The sequence below is a fragment of the Papaver somniferum genome, chromosome 3, assembly GCF_003573695.1.
Source record: "Papaver somniferum cultivar HN1 chromosome 3, ASM357369v1, whole genome shotgun sequence".
Taxonomy (NCBI): domain Eukaryota; kingdom Viridiplantae; phylum Streptophyta; class Magnoliopsida; order Ranunculales; family Papaveraceae; genus Papaver; species Papaver somniferum.
Genome location: NC_039360.1, coordinates 27,963,715 through 27,975,037, shown reverse-complemented (window position 1 = coordinate 27,975,037; position 11,323 = coordinate 27,963,715). Strand labels below are relative to the sequence as shown.

Here is an 11,323-nt window from a genome sequence, read left to right as displayed (position 1 = left end):
TGCTCGATACGTGTGTTAATACAAGTCGAACACTATACGTACGCCTAACAAGAGGCGTTGATTATACGTCCCCCTGAATGAGGCGTTGATTATATGTCCGCCTGAATGAGGCGTTGATTATACGTACGTCTGAGAGAGGCGTTGATTATACGTACGCCTGAATGAGGCGTTGATTTACCCGTCCGCCACACCAGGCGTAGATTATACCTACGTCCCTTCTCCGAGCGTTAACTATATGTACGCCCCACAACCAGCGTATTCTTTACCAACGCCCCACAACCAGCGTAAACTATATCTACGCCTCTTCGGGACGAAGATTATACGAACGCTCCACATGCAAGCGTAGATTATACATCCGCTCGACTAAATATACTCCACTGCCTTAACGTCACACTCCAGACTACTCTCAAATTTGATCGTTTGTTTTGGTCTTTAATTTTTGGTTATGATCGTACCATTGTGGACGCTCTAATAGCGCATCCGAAACAACTGGTACTTGCATTACAAAAAAATAAAAAAGAAACAGCTGGTCCACATCAATCTGCACCGTTGGATTGGTAGATGGGGTTCGGCTACAACATGAAAACCCTCACCCATAGGCAGGCAGGTCGAATAGCGCAGAGCTTCAGCTTTATCTGTCTTACCGCCAGCTTTTGCTATTTTCCCGCACACGTGTCACCTCATTATTTCATATGTGTACGTTATTCAGAAAAACTAAAAATAGTCTGTGTTTCTGTCTGCTTAGTTGAGACCATTGTCAAGAACAATTGCACCCTTTTACAGTCTTTGATTTGTAATATTTTGATCATTTGTTATCTTGTAATCTTTCCATGAAATCAATAGAAGAACATTGTTTCTATCATGGATTTCAATTAGTAGAAGCATACAAACATAATCCTCTCGTCTCTCTTCATACCCACTCGCGTCTGAAGAATTCGCAACCATGGATGAACAGGTATTGCATCACCTCACCTTCATCTTCAAATATACTCTATCTGAAGTCGCCATTTCGTTTTGGTTTTCTAAAACCCTAATTTGTGTATGCTAAATTTTGATTTAGGGTTTTTCAAAGTGAGTCATTCTCTGTCTAAGGTTGTAGATCTTCTCTATTGACTTTTGATTTTGATCGTGTTTGTATCTTTCTGATGTATACAGACGGAGAAGGCTTATTTAAAGCAACTTAAGGTGTTCCAGTGGTGAGATTTTTAGTCATGTTTCAGCTTCGGCACCTTTATTTATGTTTTAGGTAAACTAAACCCCAGCTTTTGTTTTGTACTTGGTTAAATGGGTAATCATGTTGGTATCTATTTGTATGTGATATTATGGTTTTTGAATTTTATGGTTTCTTTGTTATCTTAGCTGAGAAAGGATTAGTTGATTGTAAAGTATAAACATCTCTCCAATGATTCTATTGCTTACATTAAGTTTTTGCATCTCAGGTAATCTAGGAGTTGGGTGCTTCATTCTTTTAGCTTTTAGGTAAACTTCTCTCACTGTATTGGTCCTGTATCTGTAGTTGTAAAATAATTGCACCCACTGTTTGTCTGCTTTCACTTCTGTCCTGTATTAATCAGTTTGTCAATGCACAAATGGACTGTTCAGATTCAGAGGACAAGACTGGCTTAATTTTGCTGGTCCAATTTTGTTAAGATTGCTGCTGATAAAGTGTGCGCGGTACAAAGTTCATGGTACATAACTCATTTTATTCATCTTATTAGCCCAGCTCGCCCGAAATAAAAAGAATACCTTCCAAATTTGGGAATCTCGACGAGGACCCATTTTTTTGAGCAAATGTAAGCACTCATACTTCTTTCGACTTGATATGTTTTCTGCTTTCTTATTGTTTTCAAATATAGTGTAACACAATTATATTGTCTTGGTTCATAAATAGGACTTTGTGAGGACAGAAATCATTACGTAATCTGTTGTATTGATCTGAATTTATCAATGGAGTGCAACAAAAGAAGAGGCTGTAAGAGCAAGGGTTATGTGGGAGCACGAACAATGGTCAAACAGGTTATTACTATTGCTGCTCAAACAAATTGAATGGTTTACTGAAACTTGTGCTTCCCTGGAGTTATTTAAGGGCAAGAATCAAGTTCCCTCTTTGCTATTGGTGCAATTGGCGTATTCTAATGCTTAGGATGAAGTAAGTTTATTGTCAATATTCCATATCACAAACATAATTAGCTCTAAACTGTGTACTGATCTTTTGGTATATCATAACAGTAGTATATAGATGTTTTCTCAAGCTATTCCAGATGCTTTTCATTTCAGTTTCTTTTTTCTTTTCTATTTCTATCATCCTATTTTGGGTGAGTGTATTTAGCTATGAACACAAATAAGATGCTTGCTTCGGTAACCATGTCCTAGATAACATCTTTGCGATTTGAAGTGGTGTTCCAACAATATTCCTCATGCCAAAGAGCAGCTCGAACATGTGTACGGAGGTAATTATCCGCAACTCGAGTTAGAGTATCAATATACTCCTGATGCAGATACACTGTCATATTGCATCATACCATGTCGTACTATTGTACCAGCCAACGTGGTCATGGTGTTTGTACCCTTGTTTTATGAATGAATTTGTTATCTCTATCTAGGTCATGCAAGATAAAATAGCCGTCCCAAATCCCTCGTACACTATTTTAACTTGTCACACAGTCACCATCATTTTCCAGATTGTTTATTCTCATTTTTAATACTTTTGGTTTCAGAGCTGTGGTCAAGAACTACTGCAAAAGATGATGGATGGATGTGATAAATTGCCTATAGAGGTGAGGATTTAAAGCTAAAGTGGTACTGCATTACAAAAGTCTTCTGGTGTACCATTGTCTTTTAAACTTGATTATGATGAGTTCTCATCCCACTAAACTAATTCATCCCAAGCAGGTTGTGGTTAAAGGAAGGCAAGGAAAGTAGTTCAAAGAAACTGAGATGATTGTTTATCTCTTTTATTTATATTTGGGGATGGATTTTCTTTCCCCTAAAATAATTCAAAATATTCCGTTGTTTTTCCTTGTTTAGTTACCTCCCATTTTGATTTACGATTATGTCGTGGCATTTTCTTCCATAAGTAAATGTAAACTATGCACAATATTAGATTAGATGATTAAATATCTTTGGATGACCTATTACAGATATGTCTGAATGGTGTTGCAACTTCTGAGGTATGGTTGGGGTTGTGGACCTCGTGGTAGCTCTTTTCGTGTTGCTTCTTCTCTTATTGGTCAGGTAATTCAGAGGTTTTGTCAATTGAATTCTGTTCTTTATATCATTCTGTCAGGATGTCTCACTTGTGTTGTATGAACTCTTCTTGTCCAGTTGACACAATTGTCCCTGCCTTTAACATTTAAAATCACTGTGGCACACCTTAATTGACATAAATGCTCCTCCATACATAGAGATAGACCTTTTAAATGCTCCTCCACATGCCCTACTTCTTGAGTTGTTATGTATAAATTCACCTTCAGAATTCTAGTTAAAATATACTACATTGTTTATGATTCTGATCGATTGTTAATATGGAGACCTCTCTGGGACGCTGATAGCTCTTCCATCACACTAGTTAACTATATCTTGCCTGGGCTTTGAAGGGACCATGTAACCAATGCCTTTGCGCAGTGTTTTAATTTCCATATTTAAACTTTTAAGTTTACTTGTATTCTTCTTGTCTTGTAAATTTTGAGCTCACTTTGGACATTAGATTCAGAAATGGCCAAAAAGACCGATTTTGTAGCGATTTAGAAATGGTCAAGTCGGTCACGTGTCAAAATCAGTTGGAAGGGCTGACGTCATGTCTATAGGGTAAGAGGGGTATATAAAGAGAAGAGTTTGGACCAAAGAAACATAATCTCTCAACTTTTCTCATCACTTGCCGTTCTCTTGTTCTAAAAAACCGCTGTTCAAATTCTTTCTTTTGTGAAGCAAAAATAATCTTCGATAGATCCAATCCTTTGAGTGTTAGGCCCAATCCTTGGAGTGGATTTCTTTTCTTTCGTCTTGTGAAGCAAAAATAATCTTTGGATAGATCCAGATGAGTTGTTCAAGAGATCTATTGTTTCTAGAGACTAACGATGACAAGTATACAAAAATCTATAGGAGTTTCGTTGTCTTTCGCAGTGAAAACACACGAAGAGAAATCAACGAAGAGAAAGGTAATTTTGGTTCCGGATCTTCTTATATCTGTATACGGACTGGTTAATGTTTCTGCCCCAGTTCTGGATTTTGTTTGGTTCGCGCTCATTCAATTATATATATGTCTATAAATAGAAGATGGATGACATTAGAATCCAAGGGTTTCGACTTTTGAGGGTTCTTGCAATTGAGGTATTCAGTGTAAAAACCTCTGTTAAAACCTTCACTACATCTCAAATTCTACATTCGCTTCAGAAAGGTATATCTCTAAGTAATCTTCTTAATCTCCTTCTTTATATGTGAAAATATGTGTTCAATTATTGATTATTGATAACTTTTCAGTTGTAGGTGTGGCTGAGTTTTTGAAGATTTCACACATCTCTACATTTCTGGATCTCATCTCTCTTCGCAAAAGGTATAATCTCGAATCTCAAAAAAATCATGATTGGTTCTTGTTTTTCTTCTCTTCGTAAAACCAAGCCATGGATTAGATTTTGTTTCTGTATCTTTAAATGATTGAAAACACGATGGTAGTTGAATTGTTGATCCGTGAAATCGTATGCAAACACTTGCTCTCTGGTGAACAAATATGAAAAACTCTTAAATCTGACCTAAGAATTGATAATTGCTTTGCACTGTTTTTTTGGTTTATCTGCTGCAAGTATGATTGTTCTGTGGTTTTGCTTCTGGCGATTCTTTTGCTAGTTATAAAATGCTCGAATCTATCATGTGATTGTTGTGTATAGTTGTTTTCATAACCAGGTAGGTTGTAGAGCATAAATTAGTATGTTTCTCATATGGACAGTACTTTCAGTTTCATTACAGAATTTAATGATATCAGTATGTTTGATTTGTATAAGTAGTTCAATCAATAGCTGTAATTGGGGTATTTAGTGTAAAAATCTCAGTTGAAACCTTCGGTACATCTTAAATTCGTTCTTCTCAAGTAATACTCAATTGAGGTATTCGATTATTCTATGATTTGGATCAGTAACTGTGATAATATGTGTTGGATTATTGATTATTGATAGTTTTTCAGTTGTAGGTGCAGCTGAGTTTTTGAAGATCTCAGATAACAGCGTCGCTACATTTTCAGGGCCTTCTTTTTCTTCGCAACAGGTATAATCTCGGATTCGGAATCATAATCTTTATTAAGGAAAAAAAATAATGATTGGTATAATATTATTGTTTGATTCTGGATTTCTATGAATTTATAAAACAATTGAAGCCCTAACGGCTGTGAGATTAGAATTCTATAACGTCTAGAGAAGTGCAACGTATGCTAAATCCTAACATGTATCATTTTGTTCTATTGATGATCAAATTCCTATGTCTACTTTTTCAATATGACACACTCTTTCATCATTTTCAGAGAGAAAATGTTCTTTTCGTATTAATAATTCAAATAGCTTTATACTGTTTTGCAGCCATGGATTTGATTAATAATTTGGATAACATTTTCCGAGATCTAAATGGTCCCCAAGACCTGTTAGATAATTTTGATGCCAGAGTGAAGGAGTGTGGCCTCAAACTAGATCAAGTAGAACACTTTGTTGAGAAAAGTCAGAAGAAGCCCAGTAACAAACTCAAGACTTTGATGACTGAGGTTCTTGAAGTATATGCACAGTGTGCAACAGATTATATGATTCAAGTTAAGTTTGATCATGATGAGCTTCAGGACTTCCAGGACATGCTTCGTAAGGCCCCAAAATATGTGGGCAAAGTTGCTTACTTACCTGGCAAGCTCCTCACGAGGCTTTCAAAAATTGTAGATATATACAGTGATGCTTTTGGTGGCTTTCGACGTTGGGTGGACTTAAGGGAAAGGGAAAATCTTGCTGAATGGTTATGTTCATTCTTCGTTTTTGCTTTTTCCTTTTGAAGTATTTCTCCAGTGTTAGTTTAAGAACTCGTGTTTGCACTGTATAGAACAAGATTTGGTACCAGCTATTAGACCTTTACTGTCACCTTGTCTTATGCTTCTGGAATGCTGGGAAGTAAACATTCTATCTTGCAGTAACTGGTGTACTGAGATGCCAGATATTGGTATGAATAAAAGTTGGCTAGAACTAGGGAAAGTTGGATCGAAAATATGTTAAGATAAACAATTATTATATGTTGCTGTTATAACTTCCTTTTGTGCACAAGGAGGACATCTCCCAGTCTTGAATTATAATTGTCTTTGACCTTATTTTTACATATTTATCTCTTTCAGGAAGCCCTTTTACGCCGGGTTCCTCTTCATCGCCGTGTCAACTGAAGTAGTTGATTTGCGTTTTCTAAAAACGGTGTATTGAATGTCCTAATGGTGGTGGAAACTAGAATCGTGACTATGAAGAAAGATAAATCTGTTTTTTAGAGTCTTCTTTTTTTTTCTAGATTTTATCTTTTGGAACAAATCTTTTTTCCGTAGAGTTTGATCAAAGGCAAAATCACCCATTGTTCTTTATTTTCTCTCTATCTTACTCTTTACTGGATATGCTACTTTTAATTACTTGTCTTTAGTCTTTACTGCTTGTGGGAGAACGAACATGTGTTCAGTTGATGAACTGATGTACTTACTCTCTCTTTCTCTGAATATATTTGCTTTCTCTTATTCAGTTGTTCTCTCTCTTTCTCTGAATATATTTGCTTTCTCTTATTCAGTTATTCAGATTCGTGCTTATATCAAATTCCCATGTCCACTGTTTCAATATCTTGGTATGTGTTACTTTTATGCTTGTTTTTCTTTTGTTCCTTAGATATTAGTGGTAATTATATAAATGCCCTCCTTTTTCATGGGCTTCACAATTACCCTTATGGTACAATAAATATGCCCTCTCCATCCAAAGCCCATCAGAGGGCCATTAAGGAATCTCCGAGTTTACAATTATACCCTTCATATATAATTACTCCTCTAAACCCAAAAAACAATTATCAACGAATAAAAAAACAGAACTCGTGAGAGTGAGGGAGAGACTCGAGTTCTTCAGCTGAGAAGAAAAAGAAATTCGAAAACTTTTCTCTGAAATCTAGGTTTTCAATTAGTAGAAGAATTCTCGTCAGCTAATTCATCATCTTCTTCTTCTACTAAATCTATTTTCAGTGATTTAATCTTTCGGTCCGTTAAATCTGAGATCTGAATTGAGTTTCTTCATCAACAACAGATTCAACCGAAAATTCTCGATCTGTTTTTCTGCATTAAATAGGTAATGCTGATTAGTGATTGAAGATGAATAGAAAATTATATGATTACATGTTCAATTTGTAGTTTGTAAATCTTCAATTTCTAAATCGAATTCTGTTTTTTTTGTTTTTTATGTTGCAGAGAACGAGTTTTTGGAAGCTTGATTCTGTGTATTTTGATTCTACTTGATTGATTTGTTCATTTATATATTATTTGAATTCGAAATCGTTATTCATCTCTCAAACAGAAAATATTCAATTCTTCAATCTTCAATCTCCGGTTTTTGATTTTTGAATTTATGTTGTTTTTACTTAGATCGGCTCATGATTCAATTTTAGGTTTATAATTCATGAGTATTGTTGATTTGTTATGTTCTGTTGCTTCAATGTACTTTGCATAGTGTGAATGATTTATTAGTATTATTATTTAGATAATACTGAGTGTTGAAGAATTATTCTTGAGAATACCGAGTGTTGATGAATCAGTTTTGGTATAATTATAAGGTAGTTGTTAGTGTAATCAATTATAAGGTTAGTTTACTATCTAACCTTCGACAGTGAATATATCTTTCACGAGGGGGCGCAGGCCCCGAGTGATGCGCAACGTAATTTGAATCTGTAGCTTAGGTTAGGTTTATGCTTTTTCTTATGATTTGCAGTGAATTTTTTAACATGGAACATGCAGGTTCACATTATGCATCGATTGCATACTAATGCGACGTGAAGTAACATTTTATGTTGTTGTTTATGCTGTTCTTTTTGTAGAAAAATCCTTTTTGTTGACACTGAAATTTTGTACAATATCCAGATTATTTGTATCAACATTGGTTGTTGATGCAGTTTTGTTGTATCAACTTTCATTTGTTGATGCAAATAACTTGATAAATTTGTGATTATGTTTTGTTGATAGTTGTTTTATCGTACCAACAATGGTTGTTGATGCAGTTTTGTTGTATCAACTTTCATTGTTGATGCAAATAACTGGATAAATTTCTGATTATGTTTTGTTGATGGCTGTTTTATTGTATCAACATTGGTTGTTGATGCAGTTTTGTTGTATCAACTTTCGTTGTTGATGCAAATAACTGGATAAATTTCTGATTATGTTTTTTTGATGGCTGTTTTATTGCATCAACATTGGTTGTTGACATAGATTTTTTTATAGTTGACACTGAAATTTTGTACAATATCCAGATCATTTGTATCAGCATTGGTTGTTGATGCAGTTTTGTTGTATCAACTTTCATTGTTGATGCAAATAACTGGATAAATTTCTGATTATGTTTTGTTGATGGATGTTTTATTGATCTGTTATGTTTTGTTGATCTGTTATGTTTTGTCGCAGGCCAAAGATGGTTGCTGCAGAGTTTACATTTTACAATTTGACCGTCTCTCATGCTGTTTCTGAATCAACTACGATCAGTGATATGATAAGTGTGGTGAAGCAATACTGGCCTTATGTCCCTGAAGACCTTGTACTGTTTGGTTACATTGTAGATGGAAGATCACATTTTATTAGTCATGATTTGGAGTTGAGATTTTTCATTCACTACTGCATCTCCACAGGGATTGATGTTGTGAAGTTTAACATCCAACTGAAGATTTGTGTTGATTCTGTTCCTTCTTCTTCTTATGTTGGTCCTTCTTCGTCAACATCAAGTTGTGTTTCAAACAATGAATTGGCTGTTGTAGAAGACTTGACGGATGATTCATCTTTGATCAAAAGGGTCCCCAAGAAGTCAGATGCTTGGGCCAACATCTTAACTGGAGTAGGTCAGGTTTTTGAGAGTAAAATTGTTTGTCGTGATAGTGTTAAGAAGTACGAATATCATAGTGGTTACAAACTTGACGTACATAAGAGTGACAAGAAACGTTACACTGTGCAGTGTAAGAACAAGGAAATTCAAAGTTGTGGATGGAGGTTTCACGCATCTCTCGCTGCCAATACTAAAGGTGTCTTTCAGTGCGAGAAGTTTCACGGAGAGCATTCATGTAATTTAACTTCTTCTGATCCCGCAAAATTCAGGATGACGAAGTCTTTTCTGAAGGATATCTTAGTAGATGAATTTAGACATCAAAGAAGAAGAAGACCGCAACTGATGTGCAAGATATGATCCATCTGGAATATGGTATTGATCTCACGCATAGTCAGACATACCATGGTTTAAAGTTCACTAAAGAGTTTCTTTGGGGTGATGACATCAAGTCTTATTCAGACCTTCTTTGGTACAAAGATTCAATTGAACGTTATAATCCTGGTAGCGTCGTCAAGTTTGAGTATGATGGTGAAATGAAGCAGTTCCGGAGGTTTTTTGTTGCTTTTGAAGCTTCTGTTACTGGTTTCAATAAGTATTGTCGTCCGATGTTGTTTATTGATTGTACTTTCCTCACTTGGAAGTTTAAGGGCGGTCTTATGGTTGCTTGCGGAAAAACTGGTAACCAAGGTATGTTTTTTAATTTTTTTTCTATTTTTTAATTATTAAGTGTTTCTGTTGATTGCATAACTTCCATAACTTTTGTTGTTGATACCATAGTTTCACTTGTTGATCCCCTAATATGTGTTTTTGATCTTATAATTTCAGTTGTTGATCCCATAAGTTAGTTGTTGATACCATAGTTTCACTTGTTGATTCCCTAATATGTGTTGTTGATCTTATAATTTCAGTTGTTGATCCCATAAGTTAGTTGTTGATACCATAGTTTCACTTGTTGATATCCTAATATTTGTTGTTTTTATCCCATAAGTTAGTTGTTGATCCCATAATCTCACTTGTTGATTCCATGATACATAATATTTGTTGTCCACCCCGTAACTTGTTCATGTATTTCAGTTTTATTGGTTACTTTGTGAATTTTTGGTGTTTATTTGTTTGTTGTAGAGATCTATCCAGTTGCATTTGGAATAATTCCCTGTGAAAATTGTGCCAGTTGGGAATGGTTCCTAACCAATTTGAAGGGTATTATCAGTGAAGACCTCCCACTGACCGTCATATCAGACCGTGGAGCTGGCCTTTTGAAGCATGTCCCTCTTGTTTTTCCAAAAGATTTCCATTCTTTCTGTTTGTATCAAATGAAAGGTAATACTCCGGTTTCAAAGGGAAAGAGTAGGCAAACTGCTGTGAAGCTATTTGAATAGTGCTACACTGCGTTAACAAATGAGAAGTTTTATGCTGCTGCCAAGAGTATGAGCAATCTGAAGATGGATTCAGTTATTGATTGGATGGTAAAGATTCCGTTCAAGAACTGGGATGCTCATGCATTTCTAGGAGAAAGGTTTGGTGAGAACACATCAAACATTGCTGAGAGTAACAGTGTGATTAAGCATGATAAGCGGCTTCCAGCATTTGAGATTCTAGATTCTATTCGTTCTTATGTAATGGAGCAGAACTACAAGAGGAAGGTGGAGTCTGGTAAGTGGACTAGAAAGATTACTCCTCGGATGCAGGTTAGGCTCAACAAGAGGGTCACTGATTGCCGTTTTTACAAGTTCCGTAGATCAAGTGATAAAGTTTTCGAGATCATTTCTCTTACTGGAAAGCACTTAGTTGACTTGGATGCTAAGACTTGCACTCGTAATTGGTGGCAGAAGCATAGTTTCCCTTGCACCCATTCGATGAAAGCCATGTTGCATATTGGGTCAGATGAACCCTACAAGTACATCATACTATGTTATACCACCGAGTACTATAGAGGTATGTATGCTCGTCCTATCTATCATATTCCCGACAGTGAGAGGCCTCCTAAAATCAATGAGGAAGGTTATGTTTTGCCTCCCAATGGAGGTCGTGAGTCAGCTGGAAGGCTAACTACTTCAAGGTATAGGGGATGTCGAGAGAAAGTTCGCAAGAAGAGTGATTAATGTTTTTTTCGTGGGTTGTAGTAATGAGGTTCAAACTCTCGGACTTGTGAAGGATAATTTTTTAAACTTAATAAAAAAGATAAATATATACAATAAAAATATTAACACTGGTGCGAGAAACTGGGACTAAAGATTCGGCCATTTTTCATTTTCAAGTGGTTC

At 35.7% G+C, this 11,323-nt stretch overlaps 1 protein-coding gene across 14 annotated transcripts; it reads left to right on the top strand.

The window, feature by feature from the left end:
• Positions 1–714: 714 nt before the first annotated feature.
• On the top strand, positions 715–6,693 carry LOC113355664. Of its 14 annotated transcripts, none has more exons than XR_003362524.1 (13): positions 715–955; positions 1,156–1,246; positions 1,440–1,479; positions 1,603–1,793; positions 1,892–2,149; positions 2,374–2,450; positions 2,718–2,777; positions 3,141–3,234; positions 4,123–4,157; positions 4,273–4,396; positions 4,480–4,552; positions 5,177–5,256; positions 5,565–6,334. XR_003362524.1 is itself a non-coding variant. In XM_026598577.1 (4 exons), the coding sequence occupies exons 3-4, from the start codon at positions 5,567–5,569 to the stop codon at positions 6,432–6,434; spliced, it is 498 nt and encodes a 165-aa protein (XP_026454362.1). In that variant the 5' UTR covers positions 4,408–4,552; positions 5,183–5,256; positions 5,565–5,566; the 3' UTR covers positions 6,435–6,693. The 14 variants fall into 14 exon arrangements, 2 of the variants coding, with proteins under 2 accessions (XP_026454362.1, XP_026454361.1); XR_003362523.1 differs by having other exon boundaries at positions 4,102–4,157; XR_003362518.1 differs by having other exon boundaries at positions 4,123–4,396.
• Positions 6,694–11,323: the final 4,630 nt, after the last annotated feature.

What these genes read in the sequence shown, in the direction of transcription:
- LOC113355664 (XM_026598577.1), top strand. Translation starts at nt 5,567, where the DNA reads ATGGATTTGATTAATAATTTGGATAACATTTTCCGAGATCTAAATGGT. An exon ending in AGGGAAAATCTTGCTGAATG is followed by an intron (nt 5,983 to 6,352) that starts GTTATGTTCATT and finishes TATCTCTTTCAG; the next exon opens with GAAGCCCTTTTACGCCGGGT.